The sequence below is a fragment of the Leucopleurus acutus genome, assembly GCF_964270905.1.
Source record: "Leucopleurus acutus genome assembly, chromosome: 1".
NCBI classification, from domain to species: Eukaryota; Metazoa; Chordata; class Mammalia; order Artiodactyla; family Delphinidae; genus Leucopleurus; species Leucopleurus acutus.
In genome coordinates, this window is record NC_139142.1 from 486,452 (window position 1) to 505,603 (window position 19,152).

At 61.3% G+C, this 19,152-nt stretch overlaps 1 protein-coding gene across 1 annotated transcript in view; it reads left to right on the forward strand.

Moving 5' to 3' along the window:
* Nucleotides 1-827: 827 nt before the first annotated feature.
* AHNAK2 (AHNAK nucleoprotein 2) overlaps nucleotides 828-19,152 on the forward strand; it is a gene marked incomplete at both ends in the record, with an annotated part of 30,676 nt that continues 12,351 nt past the window's right edge. The window contains 6 exons of the mRNA XM_082836696.1: nucleotides 828-882; nucleotides 16,210-16,268; nucleotides 16,392-16,490; nucleotides 17,255-17,338; nucleotides 18,286-18,436; nucleotides 18,862-19,046. Coding sequence (XP_082692822.1) covers nucleotides 828-882; nucleotides 16,210-16,268; nucleotides 16,392-16,490; nucleotides 17,255-17,338; nucleotides 18,286-18,436; nucleotides 18,862-19,046 — 633 coding nt within the window. The remainder of the gene's footprint in view (nucleotides 883-16,209; nucleotides 16,269-16,391; nucleotides 16,491-17,254; nucleotides 17,339-18,285; nucleotides 18,437-18,861; nucleotides 19,047-19,152) is intronic.

Sequence of the window (19,152 nt, forward strand, 5' to 3'; positions counted from 1 at the left end):
AAGTCCGAGCTTAGACTGTCTGCCCGGAGCCTTCCAGGACCCCTCCCTACCCACCCCCACCGTGGCACCATGCTACCCCGCTGCGCACACCTCCAGACCAGGAGCCCCCAGGGCCGGGCTAGTGGAGTCAGATCACATGCTGTGGCCTCCCTGGGCTCCGCTGCCCCTACGCCCTCGCCCAGGGTGCCCTTCTCCCCAGCTTGTGACTGAAATGTCTTGTTTCCGGACTGGAAGGCAAGACTGCGGCGCGCAGGTCAAGTCCGGGAGTCTTGGCGCGGCGTCCGGGGACCGCCCCCGGGCCCCCCATCCCCGACCCCACCCCCCCGGGCAGGCGTCCAAAGTCAACACTCAGGACTCTGTTGGGGCGCGGGGCGGGGCCAATCTAGTGGCGGGGCGGGCCTGCCGCGGAGCCTGTGCCGGTGATCGGACTGGAGGTGGGACGTTGGCGGGGTCCGGACTGAGAGGCTGGGCCTTAGTGGGCGGGGCCTGGGTCAAGCCGGCTCCCGGCTGGAAAGGGGCGTGGCGTGGCCCCTAGGGGGCGTGGCCTGGAGGGCAGCAGCCAATGGGCTGAATGAGGCCGGCGGCTCCGCCCGCGCTCGCTCCGCAGTGGCTGGGCTCGGGCTGGGCTGGCCCGGGCGGGGTCCTGGCGGCGGCGGGGTTGGGGGCGCCGGCTCTGCCCGCAGTCCGCGGCCTGCAGCCAGCGGCATCGCAGGGTAGCCGAGGCAGAGCGCTGCGCTCGCCCGCACCCTGGCCGCCCGCGCGGCGGAGCCGGGATCTGCGACTGGACGCGACGGGCCGCCGCCGGCCAGCACCGCCCGGCCGCCAAGATGTGCGACTGCTTCCACATGATGCTGCCCACCTGGCCCGAAGCCCCCGGCAGCGGTGCGCCTCCTCCCCGCCTGCAGCCCGCTCCCCTCGGGGCGGGTGGGCTCCGCGCGGGGCGCGCGCCGGGCGGGTCCTGGGGCGAGCGTTGCGGGTGGGCTGCGGCGCCGGCCAGGGTGGGGGAGCCTCCGGGACCGGCCCGCGGTCTCGAGCGCGTTTCTGCGCCTCGGGGGCTGCTCGGGTCTGTGCCTCCCTCCTCCTGCGTCTCGTCTCTTACCTGTCCCTGTCCCTTGGCCTCCCACCCCTCTCCATCCCTGCCGCTCACTTTGTTTCTCTGGGTCGCTGACGCGCCTCTACCACCCTGTCACTCCTCGCCTCTCTCTCTGTAACTCACTGTCTGTCTCTCTCTCTCTCTGTCAACTGTACCCCTGCTGTAGCCCTCTGGGACGTGTGCTGTCCCTAGAGGCAGCCGCCTGGGGCGGGCCGCACGTGTAAGTGGGGCATGACTGCCGTGGGTCAGCAGGCGGTGGGAACCTGCCGCCAGGACTGCCCTCTGATCCGCTTTTGGGGAGAGCAGTCTGGCTGGACCAGGAGTTAGGGTTGCTGGCTTTGGTCCAGGACTGCTAGGCTGGGCTGGGCTGGGTCCAGCGTGTGGCTGCTGTGTGCTGGCTCACTGGCTAGGTGGTGGCTGAGGTCTGGGGCTTGGTGAGGGGCCTGAGTGGGGTCAGAGCTCAGGCCACAGGGTCCCCCAGTTCTGAGCAAGGGTAGGTGGGGGTTGCCCATGGGGCAGGACCCCTCCCTCTGCACCTCTGGCCGCAGAATGAGAACCAGGTGCTCTGTCTGTCATCTGTCTGTCCCTGCACTGGGCCTGGTTCCAGGGTCTGGGTGTCTCAGCATCGTGGAGGACAGGGTGGGGTGGGGCAGGGACAGTCTTTCCAGCCCAGGGTCAGTAATGCCGCAGCCTGGCCACACCCAGGACACCTGGCCAGCTGCCAGCAAGGGGGCTGGGGCCACACTGCATTAGCACAGGTGGATCCCCACTCCCTGGGGAAAGCGGAGATCGATGATGATGGCACTGCTGATGCAGAGGGGGTGGGGCTCCCCTTCAGCTGCAGCAGGAGCCCCCATGGTCCCTCCTGTTGCCCATTAATCTGGTTAGCACTGAAGCTCAGCTGACCTCCTGTTTCGGCCTCCCTTGCCCAGGTGGGAACCCAAGGCACCCCGATTCTCCCTGGACAGCCAACGGGAGAATGATGGGTCCCTAGCCCCCTCCTCCTGACTGTGGCGGGCCTGGCCCACATCCCTGGGAATCTGCCGCGTCACAGGGAGAGGAGCGGGGCCCAAAGGACTTGGGGCCGTTGCTCTGCCTCGCATCCCACAATGGCCTTCTCCTCACTTACTGGCCGCCTGGAGACTCCCAAGCTGCAGGGTCTCGGGCCATGTTATCCACCCTCCTGCCTTGCAGAGGCCTGTGCTGGGAGCACCTCCCCAGCTGAGGCCCTCATTCTTACTCTGACATGTGGTTCTCTGGCCTCTGGGGCCGTTCCTCCTTGTGTCCAGCCTGCAAAACCATCCCCTCTTAGGGAACAAGGTCAGTGGCTTTCATGGGCGTTGGCAGGAGACCTGGCCCTGGGGGGTTGTGTCCAGCATGCAGATTCCCAGGCTATCCCCATCCTTCTGAGGGGGCCAGGGAACATGCATTCCTAATACAGAGCCATGGGGATTCAGTCCAGGCATTTTCCAGCTGCAGTTCCCTCCTAGCAGGCCAGAGATGGGCAGGCCCTCCCCGTCCCTCCCCGCCCCTCGTGTTTCTGCCCAGCCCACACCTGCCCTCCTGGACCAGTCCCTCCAGGTCCTCTGAAGACCCCTCCCACATCCTGTCGGTGCCCCAGACAGGGGCCCGGGGGAGGGAGCCATGTCTGGTCCAGCCTGCATTCGGAGGCTGCCCCCTGGTGGCTGTGCTGGGAACACACCAGCACAGGATCCGCCTAGCCTCCCTGTGCCTGGCCAGTCTGAGTAGCACCCGCGCACCCCCACCCCACTACTGCCTTCCCAGGCGACCTCCACCTGGAATGGGCCCCCCTTTCCTATCCCAGGGGCAGCTGGTTCCTTCCCGAGGCAGAGCTGGGTCTTAGGCAGCTAGACTACTGATAGGGAGCCCCCAACTCCCAGGCTGGGCCTCTGCCCTGCACCTTCAATCCCCTGGCTTGGCCTGAGGCCCCTCCCACACCCATCCTGAGAAGCCCCCACAAGGGTCAGAGAGCCCCAGGAGCAGATGACACCATGAGGCGTATCTGGGTGGTCTCTCCCTGGCAGGGGGCCACGGCAACACTGGGGCCTTTCCCGAAAGCAGTGCAATGTCGGGCATCCCCTGTGGTGGCCTCACCCTTCTGAACAGGGCCGGTGGCCTCTGCGCAGGCCTGGACTCTGGGCTATGGGCTGGATCTCGAATCTATGACCAGGAGTGGCCATGGCTCCTCACGGCCCAGGCGGGGCAGAGAGGCAGAGCTGTGTAGCCAGGGAGGCCAAGGGGTGGCTCCAGCGAGCAGTCCATACTGGTGGCCTTGCCTGGGTTGTCCACACTGGCAGAGGGCTGTGTCCCCATTTTGCAGACAGGGACACTGAGTTTCAGAGCAGTGAGGCAGAGCCCCGAACCAAAGCGGAGCCTCTCTGGCCTCCACAGGGGTCAGAGCAGCCATGCCACACGCTCTGATGCTGCCCTGCCCCACCAGGCAGGGGGCCCACAAGGCCGGGCACAGAGAAGAGGCCTCAGAGGCCATCCTGGGCAGGAGTACCAACCCTCCTGACACTTCAATGAGGACGATTCTGAAAGCCGCCGCTGGTGATAGCATACGGGTTCCTGACAGCACCCCCACTTCTTCTCTTTGTGGAGAAACGCTCTGGATAGCCTAGATCCAGCCTCAGGAAGCAGGGTGGAGCCCAGGAGTGGATAGGAGGGTCCAGTGCCCCAAACCACCTGCCTCCCACTGTGCGCCCACTCCACCTGGGGCTCATCATGGCCTTGCCCTTGTGAAGGCCATGGCCTTCTCTCCCTCTGGCCAGTCTTCCATCCTGGGCCCAGCCAGGAGCTGCCTCTTCCAGGAAGCCCCCTGGATTGCTCTCCTTCAGACTCCAACCCTCTCTCTATCTTCTCTTGTGACTGCCTTTGCTGAAAGGCTGTGTTTCAGGTTCAGACTGGGGCTGCTTTGCCTGGGGGTGGGGAAGTGGAGGTCCCAGCAAGGAGAACCCCAGGGAGGTGGGGTGGGGCATGGGCCATCTGGGGGCCCCCGCCACCCATTTCAGAGGTGAAAAGCCCAGATTTCCCCAGCTTGGCCCTCTGCCTGGACAGGGGCAGGAGGAGGCAGACCCTACGCCTAGGGCTGATGCGAAGCGGGGTTGCCTGTCCACCCACCCGTCCATCTGTGCATCCCAGGGGCTCTGGGCCTTAGATGTTCACACATTGGGGAGCAGGGATTCACCAGTGTTCATTCATCAAAGGTGAGACAGGTGGGGCTTCTGCCATCAGTGCCACCTCGGTGCACAGGGAAGTCAGGGAGGGCTTCCAGGAGGAAGGGCTGCCTGATGCGGCATCGTGTGCAAGAGGCCTGGAGAGAATGTTGACTGGGGAGCAGCACGTAGCTTAACAGGGTGGGTCTGGGGATGGGGGTGGGGTTAAGGGTGGAGAGGTGTAGGGACCGTGCTGTTAGGCGGGAGGGCTATGTTCCAAGGGCACCGGGGCGCCTCAGAGGGTTTCAGGGCAGGTCCCATGGGAAGGGATAAGGCCCAGCAGGGCGGAGGAGGGGCATCGAGGAGCTGAGGCTGAGGGTGGGGAGGGTGGACGGGGAGCCTCAGCTGCACACACACGAGAGCTGGCCACGCTCCCCTGAGCCCCTCCCCATTCTAAGGGCAGCTGCCCCTTCTGGCCGGGTCCGGTCACACCGGGCGCCTTCAGGGGCACCTGCAGGCCCTGCCTGCCCGCCTGGCCTCTTCCTCAGGTTTCCCTTTTTCTTTTTTTGGAGGCACGGGCGGCTGGGCGCTAAAGGTCCACCTCGCTGGGATAAATATTTAATAGTCAGAAGCACTTTCTAAAATGGAAAGATGGAGCTGGGCCCAGGAGGCCTGAGGGGCCAGGGCAGGGTGGGAGGTGGCGTCCCACCGTGCCCACTGCTCACCTGGTTCCTGCCCTGCGGGGAGCCGGAGGACCCAGTGTGTGTACCCGAGGGTGAGGGGCGGCGTTGGGCCCCTCCCCAGAGAGCTTGGCCGTAGAGACTCGCCGGCGCGTCGCGCCCAGGGCTGCTGCTGGAGCGGTAGGCGGAGCTGTGGCTCCCAGCCGCCAGCAGAGGCGGGCTTTCCACCTTCTTAGCTGGTTGAACTGCCAGGAGTCCCGGGAAGGTCCAAGATGGGCTCCTGCCCGGACACAGCACCGGACGTGGGTGTCCACTGCCGAGAGGATGGCCGAGGCTCAGAAAGGAGCGGGCCAGGAAACCCGGGGTGGGGTCCTTATTTGGGCCTCCCTGTCACAACAGTGCGGTGACAGGCTCGCTCAGCCCCGTTGTCCCTGGAGGGTCCACCCCGGTGCCGGTGTCTGCGTGGGCTGGAGGCCCCGGAGGCGAGGCCCCGCTGGGCCAGGCCAAGGCTACTTTGCTTGGGGCTCAAGCCTCCGCTGGCTGCCCACCCCAGGGTGGGGGTCAAACCGTGGGCTGCCCATACTGGGCTCTGGGGGCCCCGCCCCTGGCTGGTGCCCTTGTTTCCCAATAGCTGCCAGTGCTGCCAGACCCTTCCAGGCGGGAAGAGGGTGGCCTCCCACCAGGCACCTGAATGCAGGACCCCTCCAGGCGGCTCCCCCCGCACCCCCGCCCCGGCAGGCCTTGCTCCTGGGTGGCAGCACCTGCGGGCTGCTCCGTGACACATGCCCTGAGAATGCCACGCTTGCCCTGACCTCCTCGCCGGCGGATTCACCATCAGCCGCCCCTGGCCCCGCCCCACCCTTTCCCACAGTGACCCAAGGGCCCGGAGTCCTGGCGGCTCTGAGCTGCGGCTGCTGGTGCAGCGGGGGTCGGCGGACACGTGCTGGGCAGCCCGCATCCAGGCCGGGAGGTGTGGCAGCGCAGCAGCTGCCCCGGCCAGCGTCCCTTCAGCTGGCCCGGCACCTGCCTGGAGCCAGGGGCCCGGCAGGTGGGGTCCCCGGGAGCCAAGGTGGGTGGACAGGGCCTCCTCACCCAGAGCCCTTATCCGCTGGGGAGCCAGGTACACCCTGCAGGACTGACACCAGCCCAGGGGCGGGGTGAGGAGTGGCCCCCTGACTCTCGCCGCTACCGGGTCACAGTGGTCCTGACCCAGAGCCCCGTGCCAGCAGCTGACTCCTTCCCTTCCCAGCCACTTCCCATCGCCCTGGAGCTGCCCCCGCACAGCACGGCAAGGGCTGCTGGCGCTGGCCTCCTGAGGGAGCGAGTCCAGGGTCTGAGCCGGGCGGGTGGATGCTGGAGTCTGGAGAGGGCTTGTGGGGGGCGGGGTCAGCGCATAGGGTGTGGGGGAGAGTGTGGCCGAGGCCTCCTCCAGCCAGTGGGTGGGGGTGCCTGGCCGCAAGAGACGGAGCCCGGCCGAGGCTGTCACAATGGTCCAGGGCCCGGCGGGTGGCCGCAGGGGAGGTGGCAGAGGGTTCAGGAGGATGGGGGACGGCTTCACTGTGACGGAGTGCCCAGGCTCAGAGGGGACGAGGCGAGGCGGGGTGACCCTGCTCCGTGCCAGCGTCTACCCCCCCCCCAGCTGAGTCAGCAGGCCCGGCCCTGCCCGGGGGCGGGGCGTTTGGGGGTGTCGGTAACAGTCTGGTGGGGTGTCAAGCAGTAAACAAAGAATTCCCAGGTGAGAACTGAGTGGGCCGGTGGGGTAGGTGAGGTCACTGGCCAGCAGGCCCGGCCGGTTTCCTGTCTCAGTGTGACTAGAGTCTTTTATGGCCGTTAGGTTTTCGGGGGGACAGGCCGGGGGGCCCTGGGAGCTTTTCCTCCTTCAGGCCTCTCACCCAGTGTTCCCAGCAGTGCCGGGAACTGGCCTCGAGCTGGTGGAGCCCTCCGCCTACCCGGGAGCCCTCCGAGCGGCCGGGGGCCTTCCCCTGCTGTCACCCCACCTCAGGTCGCTCCGGGCTTCCCCTGTCCTGGTGGGGCCCGGCCTCCCGGCAGCTGCTTCCGGTGCCTGTTGCCCTCAGCAAGGAGCCCTCAGCTCTGCGGCCACCGTTGCAGGCCTGGTGTGTCTGGTGGGGGTGTAGGTGCAGGTTCGGGCTGACCCATCGCCACCCTTGAACCCCAGCCTGGGCCCCTCAGCTGTGCCGGCCTGCTCCGACCTGCTTGTGGGATGCAGGTGCCCGCAGCCAGCTGGGCCCCACCCCACGGGGCTGTGAGGCGCAGGGCGGGGCAGCCCCCGGACCAGCAGCAGATCTGCAGATAGGCCTGCCGGGCCTGCCTGGGCTCCTGGAGCTGGGAGGGGCCTTGGAGCCAGAATCCGCGTTCTCCCGCCCCCCTCAGGGGTCCCCCAGGGCAGGAGCTGGGAGGCCTGGGGGTAGAAGGGTGAGGTGACAGGAGGGGGCAGGCCTGGCGGGTGGGGTCTGGGGAGCGGGGCAGGCCCGGCAGGTGGGGTCTGGGGGCGGTCTTCGGCACGTGTTCCTTAGCTGCTACTTATATCCAACGACTGGGGAGGGGGTGGTTAAAACTGCTGGTTCCGGGGACCCACCCTCGAAGGGCATGGGCAGGGGGGCAGTGGCCAAGGCCACCTTCCCCAAGGCCACTGGCCCAGGCCGTGGGTGGGCTTGGTCTGGCCCCGCTCTGGCCTTTGTGGCCTTGGCTGTGGAAGGGGCTGGCTGTGCCCTGGGCAGTGGTCTCAGCAGAGCCTGGGGGGCCGTGCAGCACTGAGGTTCCAGAGGCAGCAGTAGCCTGTGCCCATCCTGGCTCCCTCCTGGAAGGGCCTCCGTCCCCGCCTTGGGCTATGCCTCCACACCCCTCCCCTGTACCCCCAGCCCGACAGCCCTCAGCCTCTGTCCCAGGCTCGTGCACAGCCTGCCGGAACGGTCCTGTGTGACATCTGAGTCTGTCCACACAGCAGGACTAGACTGGGCCGGGGCCGTGTAGTGACTCACACACCCCGAGCTGGGCGGTGTCTCCTCCCCCAGTCAGCTGCTCGGCCTGGGGGGGCGCTCTGGGGGAGGGGCGGGGGCCTGGCCCAGCTGTGGGGGCCTGTAAGGGGACCCGCCCAGTCCCTCTGGTAGGGCGAAGGGGGCTTGGCGGGCTCTTGGCACCGCAGAGAAGGGGCCTGTGGGCGGGGCGGTGGAGGGAGGGGCTGTGGAGGCGAGGAGTGGGGAGGATGGCCAGAGGGAGCTGCAAACCTGGGACCTTCACCTCTGGGCAAGTTGGGAGGACGTCGGGCTCGGTAAGTGGCTGCGCTGTCTTCTGTGCCCACCCTGCGCCCCCTGTCCCCTGCCTTCCTGGGTTTAGCCCTGGGGCACCTGATCACCTCACCACCCAGCAGGTGGAGGGTGGGGGCACAGGGGTGGGGGGTGGCAGAGCCGGGCCGGGCATCTCCCTGACTCTGCCCTGCTTCAGCTCCAGCCGATGTTGGAGGGTGCCCAAGGGCACCAGCATGGCCATTTCAGTCCCAGGACAGGCAGATCCCCAAGGCTGGACCGTGTGGCCTGCAGGGGGTCCTCAGAAGATGGCCGTTTGGTGCACTGGGAGCCCTGGGGGGTGGCGGGAGGGCGCTTCAGACACGCTTAGCTGCAGGTGCCAGGTGGGCGGGGGGGGTGCCCGTGGTGGTGGGCTGCCCTGTCACAGGGTCACACCATGCTGGGCATCTAGGTGCTGGCCTTTCAGCCCAGAGAGAAAGAGACTCGGGCCCGCTGGTCCTGTTGGGGTGGACAGGAGGTGGGGATGCTCCTTTCGGCTGCCGGGCCCAGGGAGGTGGTGGACTGGCGGGCCTGCTTCAGGTCTCGGTGTCTCCAGGTGCAGGAGGAGAAGCGCCGGGCCCACCTGCTGCCCCTCCCAGCCCTCGAGACCCCGCTGCGTCCTCAGGCTGGGCGGGACTCACCTTCCCTTCCTCTGCCCACCTGTGCCCAGCACTAGCGTTCACCTACTGGGGGCCGGGCTCTGAACGTTTGTGAGACTGTTCTAGGGACCAGGGACCAGGCAGTGGCCAGAGATGATGACAGGGTGGCCAAGCGGAGGAAACTGCATGTGGAAAGGACAGAGGTCGGGGCAGAGCCTGCTCTGGAGCTCAGCTCCGAAGGTCTGGGGCCCAGGCAGCAGTGGTGCAGACTGGGGAGGCTGCCGATGTTGGCGGGCCAGGCAGACTGACAGGCCGGAGAGGGCGATGGGAAAACCTGGTTGCTGCTGCGGCTGCAGTGGCAGTGGCCGCGGGGTGGGTGAGGAGTGCTGGCCCCCAGGCCCGGGCAGGCCGAGGCTGGTTCCTGGGCCTTCCCGAAGCCTTGGAGGCAGAGCAGGAGGCTGGGATGCCCCCCAGTGCAGCAGGCTTATCTTGAGAAATGCTGGGGAGGCGGGGCGGGCCCTCGGCTGCCCGTGGGTGTTGCTTCAGAAAGTCTGACGGTCTCATGACAAGTCAGCCGAGCTCGGCACTTTCCTCGTGGGGTTCCAGGATGGGGTGAGGCCGAGCGTCCCGTGCGCCTCTGTGGGCACCAGCATCCCCCGAGGAGGGAGCCTACATCCGGCGCTCCCACCCTCTCGGCTCCCTGGGCCGGCTGGGGGCCTCAGCTGAGGCTGTGCACGTTCACACACACACCCAGCACAAGCACGAACACCCCGTGAGCAGACGCCCTCGTGCTCATAAACACACACGCGCACACGCACCCAAGGCTGGACAGTCAGGCCACTATCTAGGGCCCTCCTTTGCTCGCAGCTCTCCTCCCCCCCACTCTCACAGTCCCCCAGCCCCACCGCTGCCCTCGTGACACACCAACTTGCGCCCACGCCCGGCCCCACTTGGAGGCTGGAGCTGGGCCCTGGCAGCGGCCAGTTTGGATGCAAACTTGGGTTCTGTTTAAGCAAAACTGCCACACCCACGAGTGGCCCTGCTCTGGGCCCCCTAAGAAGCCCCAGTTGGCTGGGGGCTGGCGGGAGAGGCCCCAACTCAGTCCGGGGCCCAAAGGGCAAGGTGAGTATGGGGAAGTCATCCAGGCAAATGCCCCCTTTCTGCACCCCCTCCACCAGGTCCCCCTCAGCCAGCATCGCACATCTCCTCGGCTCTGCCCCCTCCGTAGACTCACTTCCTGGAGGTCCCACCCCAGAATATTACAATTCCCGGGAGCGAAGCTTTTCAGCTGGCGTGGTGCCAACCACGCCCCGCACCCAAGGCCCCCGGTAGGTAGTGTTTGAGGCCATGGAAGAGTTAGGGTGAGGGGCTGGATGGACACGTAGCCCAACCAGGGTGCTGGGGCCACAGCAGGGCCTTGAGCCTCGAGGACGGGGGGAAGGGCATTTGGCGACGTACCAGGCGCCAGCATGTCACCTCCACATCCTTCTCTGTAAAGTGGGGCTTTGGTGACCTTATTTTATTAGTCATTATTCGAGGCGACTGCTGGGTCTGGGCTATCTGTGGGGCCAAGGCCAGGCCAGGCAGGCTGTTAGGACACCTCCCTTGCACTCAGGGGGTGGGGCCCTCAGGACATGGGGACTCTCAGGCCAGTGCTGTGGGGGGTGCTTGAGTGCCTCCTTTTCCCTCCCCAGGGGCATGTCTGAGGCTCGCAGGACTGCTGGCGGCCTTGCCCTGTGGCAGGCAGGATTTCCTCCTTCCTGTTTGTGCATCTCGGCCAGGCTCCAGCCAGCCTGGGGCTCTGTCCTAAGGGTGCAGAGGGACCCACCGGGCATCTTCCCAGCGGTCTGACGTGGGCGAGGCCTGTCCCCGCCTCCCTGAGCCCCGCTTTCTGTTCCTACCTTGGGTGTAGGGCTCTTGCACCCAAGCGGGTGGCTGGGAGGGCAGGACTGGGCCGGGTGGGGGCCCAGAGGCAGGGGCGGTGGTCCAGCTGGAGCAGGGCTGGCTGAGCCTCCCCCGTCCCCAGGTTCCCGGCTGTTCACACCTTTCCTCACCCCTGCCCTGGAGCGGATCTGGGGGTACGGCTTCTCAGGGCCCGGGTGTCCCCGCCCGAATTCGGGGCCTTCCACCGCACCGCCCCTGACACACAGCGCCCAGCCCAAGGCCCCGCTGGCTGGCCCGACCGCACAGCCGCTCGGGGTCCCCTCCTCCAGCAGCCGCGGTCCAGAGCCTTCCCAGGTCTGGGCGGACCGCCGCCCTCGCCCCCAGGGACACGCCTGCCTGCCCCGCGCGGAGGGCGGTCCGGGCCTCGTCTTGCTGTGACTCAGAGACGGCTGTGGGGCTCAGGGGAGGCCGGGCTGCCTTTCTGGGCGCGTCCGCGCAGCTCCGCAGACCTCCCCGCCGCTCTGCCGGCTGCCCCAGCCCCGAGCCCAGGCCGGTGGGGACCCTCCGACACCCCCAGCCGGTCACAGGGCGAGAGAGGCAGCCCCGCAATGACCGGTCCCGGGATGGCCGGGGTGGGAGCGCGGCCACCCTGGACTCCGCCCGCCGCGTCTAGTCCCCGCGCAGCCCCGCGGGCTGAGCCCCCTCGGGCCAGTGGCTTCCCCTCCCCCAGCCTCAGATTCCTCGTTGCTCACCCACAGCGCGCCCACTTTGCGGCTGGGGGTGAGGGTCTCGGCAGAACTGGAAGGGGAACTGCGGCCGGAGAGAGTGGGGTCAGCTGCCGTTGCCCTTGGCTTCCGCGCAGGGCAGCGGGCTCGGTGGGGGACAGGCTTTGATCGCCACTGCTCCCGGGGGCGGGGCCTGAATCAGCCTGGGACTCGCTCCCCCCTCCCCGCCGCGCTCCCCCCCCCGCGCCCCTCCGCCTCCTCCACAACCTCCTCTCCGCCCACCTCCCACTCCCTGCGGTCCCTCTGGGCTCCTGGGTGGGCAGAGTAGCCCTCTGACATCCATGGGGAAATCAGGGCTCAGAGAAGGGACAGGCTTGCTCAGGGTCACACAGCAAATTGGCCAGAGGGTAGCAGCCAAACCTGCACTCCCGCCAGGACTGGGCTTCCCCCGTGTGTTCCATGGGGGCTGGGACGTGCCTGGTGCCCATGCCGGCTGCCCGGCCCGTGGGACAGGGATTCCCTCCGGCTCTGAGCCCTGCTGGCTGCGGCGGGTTGGGAGTGGGCACCCGTGTCCCCTCCTCAGCAGCAATGCAGTCACAGACACAGACGGTGTGGCTGAGCCCAGGGCCAGACCTAGTGTGAGATCCTGGGCTGCTTCTCCTGGAATACTGAGTACAATTCTGGGGGCGCTGGGCCCGGAGGTGCTTGTGGACCGGTTTTAAGGAAGGGCTTTTGTTGTTGAATCATCACAGGACTATTTACGTAGCCTGTTTCTCCTTGTGCGGTGCTCGCAGTTATTTCTCTAGGAATATGTCCAATTCCTCTACATGTTCAGATTTATTGGCATAAAGTTTATAATTTCCTCATTTCAATTTTATGTAGAATTTAAACATTTTTTGGGAAAGGTACAAATCATATGTGTGTAGCTGGATGCATTTTCCCAAAGTGGACACACTGGTGTAACCAGTACCCCTTATCCTCACCAGAGGCCTCTCCCCCGCTGGTCTGCCCCTCCCAAAGGACTTCCAACACCAGTGCACCTGTGAACTGCGTGCAGCGGGTTCTGTTTGAGCTCTTTATGTCTAGCTCTATTGCAGCACTAAGTTTGTGAAATTCACCCACACTGTCTGTGGACGCAGTTCATCGGACAGAGACTCCCAAGTCTTTTTCGTTCTACTGTTTTTTTTGGCGGTGCTGCACATCATGTGGGATCTTACTTCCCGACCAGGGGTTGAACCCGTGTCCCCTGCATTGGATTCTTAACCACTGTGCCACCAGGGAAGTCCCTAATTTAATAATTTTAACAATTAATCAGTTGTTTCCTTTAAGGCTAGTGCTCTCTGTGTCCTGGTTAAGAATTGTTTCCCTATCCTCAGTGTCATTTTGGTTTATCTTCTGGAAACTGTATCGTTAAACTTTGGATCTGCAATCCACATGGAATTAATACTTCCTGGGGCTGACCTAGGGGTCGATATCAATATTATTCCCTGTGAATTTCCAGTGGACCCCACACTGCTGACTGAAAAGATCATTACTTTCCCACAGTGCTGTATCTGTATGACTCTGGTTCCGGGACCTTTGTTTTGTGCCATTGGTTTTATTAATAATTTGCATTTCCCTGACGACTAAAGAAGTTGACCATCTTTTCCGTGCTTACTGGTACATCTTCTTTTGTGAAGTGTCTGTTTAAATCTTTTGCCCACTTTTAATTGAGGTTTTTTTAATTTTTTGTCTTTTTCTATTGATTTGCAGAAATTCTTCTGGATGCAAGTTCTTTGTCGGATATATTGAATTTGCCTTTTCATTTTCTAAAGAATGTCTTTCAAGACTAGAAGTATTTAATTATGATGAAATATGATTGATCAGATTTTCTTTTATGATTCACACCTTTTGTATCCTGCCTAAGAAAACACTGCCTCCCCCAAGGTGGTGAAGAATTTCTCCTGTGTTTTCTTCTAGAAGTTTTATAGTTTTAAGTTTTACATTTAGCTCTATGATTCATTTTGAGTTAATTTTTACATGTGCTATGTTGTAAGGGTCTAGGGTTTTTTTCCCCAAATAAATATCCACTTGTCCCAGCACCATTGCTGAAAAGACTATTATTTTTCTATTGAAATAACTTGGCTGCTTTGTCAAAAGTTAACTGATCTTACAAAGTGTGGGACCATTCTGGACTTCCTATTCGTTTTCACAGTGGTTATACTGTACCGTCTTGATTCCGTTGAGAGTCAGAGAGAATACCTAGCTGATTTGAAATGGTCTTAATTATTTTAAATTTACTGAGACAATTAAATGAGCTAGCCTATGATCTATCTTGGTGAATGTCCCATGTGCACTTAAGACGAATGTGTCTCTGCTCTTGTCAGGAGGAGTGATCTCCGCCGTGGCCTCATTGGTTGATGGGTGGATCAGTGCTCTTACCTATTCTGTTTTGTAAGGTTATCGATTACTGAGAGGAATGTTACAATCTCTACTGTAATTGTGGATTTGTCTTTTTTGTCCTTTCATTTTTGCTAGCTTTCACTTCAGTGCTTTTAGCCTCTGTTACTAGGTATATACAGACTTAGGTTTGTTATTATTTTTTTTATGAATTGTGCCCTTTATTATTGTGAAATGAGTAGTTTTGCCCTGTATGTATTTTTTATTTCCTTTTCTTTTAACTTCTTTTTATTTATAGTCCATTTCTCCTAGATAGCATGTAGTCAGGTCTTGCTTTTTAAATTTAATCTGATAATCTCTACCTTTTTGATTGGAATTTTAAGTCCTTTTATATTTAATGTATTGTCAAAATGGCTGGTTTAAATCCTACCATCTTGCTAATTGCTTTCTATTTTATTCCATCCATCCTTTGCTCCTCTTTCCCTCGTTCCTTGTCTTGTTTTAGAATTAATTAAATATATACACAGGTATATAATTACTTAATAACATATATTACATATAAATTTTGTATCTATAAATGAATATAGATGTATACGTTATATATAATTAATTATATATTAAATTTATATATTAATGTAAATTATTTATATACATTATATATATGTATAAAACAACGTGTATTTTTAGTATTGCATTTCATTTCCACTACTGACTTACTAGCTACACATCTTTTTCATCTTTTTTTAAAAATAAATTTATTTATTTTTGGCTGCATTGGGTCTTCATTGCTGCGCACGGGCTTTCTCTAGTTGTGGTGAGTGGGGCACTCTCTTCATTGCGGTGCATGAGCTTCTCATTGCGGTGGCTTCTCTTGTTGTGGAGCACGGGCACTAGGCGCGCGGGCTTCAGTAGTTGTGGCTCACGGGTTCTAGAGTGCAAGCTCAGTAGTTGTGGCACATGGGCTTAGTTGCTCTGTGGCATGTGGGATCTTCCTGGGCCAGGGCTTGAACCCATGTCCCCTGCACTGACAGGCGGATTCTTAACCACTGTGCCACCAGGGAAGTCCCTATTTTGCCTTTATTTTTGAAGGACAGTTTGCTAGATGTAGAATTCATGGTGAACAAAGTTTTTCTTTCAGCAATTTGAATATACTGTTCCGCTTTTTTCTAGCTTCCGTGGTGTTGACTAGTAATTGTATTACTGTACTGGTAAATGTGATGGGCCACTTCTCTCTTGTTGCTTTCAAATTTTTCTCTTTCCCTTGAACATTTTGATGTGATTGTCCAGGTCTGGATCCCTTTGTGTTTATCCTACTGGGGTTTGTTGAGCTTCTGAGATCCATAGATTGTTTTTAGCCATTATTCTTTCAAACATTTTTTTCTGCCTCTCTCTCTCTCTCTCTCTCTCTCTCGTTTCCTTCTGAGACTTCAACTACACATATATTGGTGTTCTTAATGTCATCTCACAGATCTCTGAGGCTCTATTCATTTTCCTTCAATCCTTTTCCCCTTGTTCTTCAAATTGGTTAATTTCTATCAATCTACAAGTTTTTTGTTTGGTTTGGTCATTTTTTGTTTTTTCTGGCCACACTGTGTGTCTTGAGGGATCTTAGTTCCCCAACCAGGGATTGAACCTGCGCCCTGGCAGTGAAAGTACCGAGTCCTAACCATTGGACTGCCAGGGAATTCCCCTAACCTACAAGTTTTTTGCTTCCTTCCACTGGCATCTCAGCCTTGCTATTGAGCCCCTCTAGGAAACTTTCAACTTCAGAGTTTCCATTTGGCTTTTTTTTTTCTTAATATAATTTCTGTTTCTTTATGACATTCTTTCTTCATTGGGCCATTGTCATCATATTTTTCATTAATTCTTTAAACATGGTCTCCTTCACTGTTTTGAATAAATTTATGAATGTTGCTTTGGAGTCTGTGCCAAATTCAACAGCTGTGGACATTCGAAGATTGTTTCCATTAACTGCTCTGTTCCTCAGTGTGGATCCTACCTGCTTGACTCTTTACATGTCATGTAGTTTTCTGTTGAATGCTGGACATTATAGTAACTCTGGATCCTGACCCTCCCCGTCAGGGTGGTAGTTATTGCTTTGTTTGTGTGTTTGTTTAGTAACTTTCTGTGACTAACTCTGTGAAGCCATCTACTTTGTCTGTCCTGGCTCACTGCCATCACACCTGATCTCACACCCTCCCTGGCTCAGGGGCTGTGTGTCCTCCCCTGACCCCTGCATGTGCTCCCAGACCCAGGGTCCAGGGTTACACCACCTCTGTGGTACACAGCCTCTCCTGGGCCCCTACCCCCAGCTCCACCCTCTGCTCTGCCCACCTGCAAGCCTCCACTGACTCATCCTTTCCCTTTGCAGCGTCTGGCCGGCAGTTGCAGCCTGAAGAGCCAGATGCAGAAACCGCGGAGGACCAGTCCGTAAGTGAGGTCCAGGGAGGATGTGCCCCACTCTAGCCCCCACCCCAGCCCCCACCCCCTCCTTTCCTGGACTTGAGCAGAGCCCAAGTGGCTGAGGGTGACCTGATTCTCTCCTCCTGCCAGGTGACGGAAGGGTCTGTGGATGAGATCATTCGGCCCCGGCCACAGGGGTCCTCGCCCGTCTACGAGTACGTGACTGAGGGCGCCAGCTTCGGACTCCCGGTAAGCCTGCTCCACAGACAGCCAGAGGCTCGGGGAAGGCTCAGGTGTGCGGCCACAGGTGACCACGCCTCCTGCATCCCCCGTGTGGGCAGCTCACGCTCGCCCCTGTGCAGCCGCACTGCCCTGCCACAGCGGCGTCCGCTCGGCTGTCCTCTCTGACTCCTCGGTCCTCCTCGGAGCCCTCCCATCAGCTGGCCAGGACGCACTTGAGACGGCACACGTGTGTGTGCGTGGGGAACAGACCTCGTGCTCCTGCGCGCGACGGGGCACAGGATATGTGCACACACGTGCCCCCTCTGACGAGGAGACACAGACAGGGTCCCGCGGCCACCCCTGGAGACACTGGGGGAAGGCATGGACCAGGCGTGTTTACTGAAGGCCTCATTCTTTCTTCAGAATTGTTTATGTACTTACTTCTTTTGGCCGTGCCGTGCGGCGGCATGTGGGATCTTAGTTCCCTGACCAGGGATCGAACCCGTGCCCCCTGCAGTGGAAGCACGGAGTCCTAACCACTGGACCGCCAGGGAAGTCCCAAAGGCCTCCTTCTTGTACTGTTTCTTTTTTGCCCCCTCTACTTGCGGACACGGGGGCTGGGCCCTGTGGGAATCATAAAGGCCCAGAGTCACCTTCCCCCTGGAGGAACTCAGCTCCCCCTGCACACAGCACACTCTGGGGGATCTAGCCCCTGAGCTGGGGCCTCCCCGAGTCCCTCCCGTCCCCTGGGCTGGGGCAGGTTGGTGACCCGCTGTCTGTCGCTGCTGCAGGAAGACACGCCAAGGAGGCGGAGGTCCTGGTGGAAGCGGGATTCGGGGGACTCGCAGACGCTTTCCAGGATGAGCCGTCTGGAGGTGGGTGTGCCAGGAGCCGATGTGGGGGGGCGGCCCGTCCACACGGGCTCCGGCGGGGGAAGCCAGGGCCAGAGCGAGAAGGCGAGGAGCCGGAAAGCTGGCAGTGTGGCCCTGTGCCCTGCGGACGGGCGTGCCACCTCCCTCATCAGGCCCGGGGGTGGGTAGGGGCTCCAGAACACTGGTCCAGGCCTGCCCCCAGACCCCTCTACTCTCATGGTGAAGGGCCCAGCCTGCTGACCAGATGGACCCGGGCGCACGGACCTCAGTGTTCTCAGCTGTACAGTGGGTACGGCTGCTGCCTGCTGCGTCCAGGGCCACGGAAGGGCTGGGCTCTGTAGGTTCCCAGCCAGGAGGGTGTGCTGCCTGCTGTCACTGGCGGCCCCAGCAATCCTAACTCTCTCCCAGACCCAGAGGAGCTGTCGTGTCCGAGGCCAGGCTGGCCCTGCCGCTTCCGGTCTTTTCCTCAGCGTTTATGGCCCTCCTCGGTCTGAGCACCAGCTGCCTCGTATGTAACTGGTGCTCGGCGTGAGGGCGGCGGTGAGCCAGGAGCGGATGAAGGAACGCTTTGGAGTGAGGGCGGTGGTGAGCCAGGAGCTGATGAAGGAGTGCTTTGGAGTGAGGGTGGCGGTGAGCCAGGAGCTGATGAAGGAGCGCTTTGGCCACGTGCAGGCAGAAGACCCTCCCCGCTGCTTGCCGAGCCCTGCTGGGCCCGGGTGGTCGGGGCCGGGCTGCGCCTGAGTCCTGGCAGGTGGGGTCGGGGACAGGGGAGGCTGCTCCCAGCTGAGACGGCGGCAGCCGGCTTCCCCCAGAGCCTGGACCCTGTGCCCGGGCTCAGCTGCCCAATGACGGAGGACTCTGGGGTCCCTGGCCTCAGGGGAGGCAGCCTCCCAGCAGCCATGCCCACTGTGGGGCAGGCGTATGCTCACTGGGGCCCGATGTGCTTCTAGTCCACGCAGGAGGCGACAGAGGGGACCCTGAAGACCAAGGTGGAGGCCGGAGCCAGTGGCTACATTGTCACGGGCGGCGGGGACCAGGGGATCTTTGTCAAGCAGGTGCTGAAGGAGTCCTCAGCTGCCAAGCTCTTCAGCCTGAGAGAAGGTGCCACGGCCCCACCCCACGTCCCCGTGGTCCCCCATCCCCACGTCCCGTGGTCCCCCATCCCCACGTCCCGTGGTCCCCCATCCCCACGTCCCCGTGGTCCCCCATCCCCACGTCCCCGTGGTCCCCCATCCCCACGTCCCGTGGTCCCGTCAGGATCGGGTGGGGCCTGAGGGGGACGGGCCACAGTGGACTCAGATGAGTCCCTAGAGACTGCCTAGCCGTGTCCGGGCTGGGGCCACTCGCTCTGACAGGTTTTCTGCTTGGAAATGGGGGCTCCTTCCCACCCGGGGCTCAAGAGAAGGAAGGGGCCGGGCAGCCTGAGCAGGGTCGCCTCCTCGGTCACGCAGCCCTGTGGACCCCTCCCGTGAGGCCCGACGAGGTCCGGGGCACTGAGGTGCGGGGACCGCTCTGTCTTCGTCTAGGGGATCAGCTGCTCAGCACAACCATATTCTTTGACGACATTAAATACGAAGACGCTCTCAAAATCCTCCAGTACTCAGAGCCGTACAAGGTTCAGTTCACAGTCAGGCGGCAGCTTCCCGCCCGGGAGGACGAGGAGGGAGCTTCCGGCGGCGCTCCGCGTGGCTCGAGGGGCAGCAAGAAGCAGGTGAGCTTGCATGGCCGGGTGCCCAGGCTGAGGCTGGGAGGGGACCCCCACTGCCCCCTCCCGTCCCCGGAGCCCCTGCCTTCGACTCCCTGTACGGGGGCCCAAA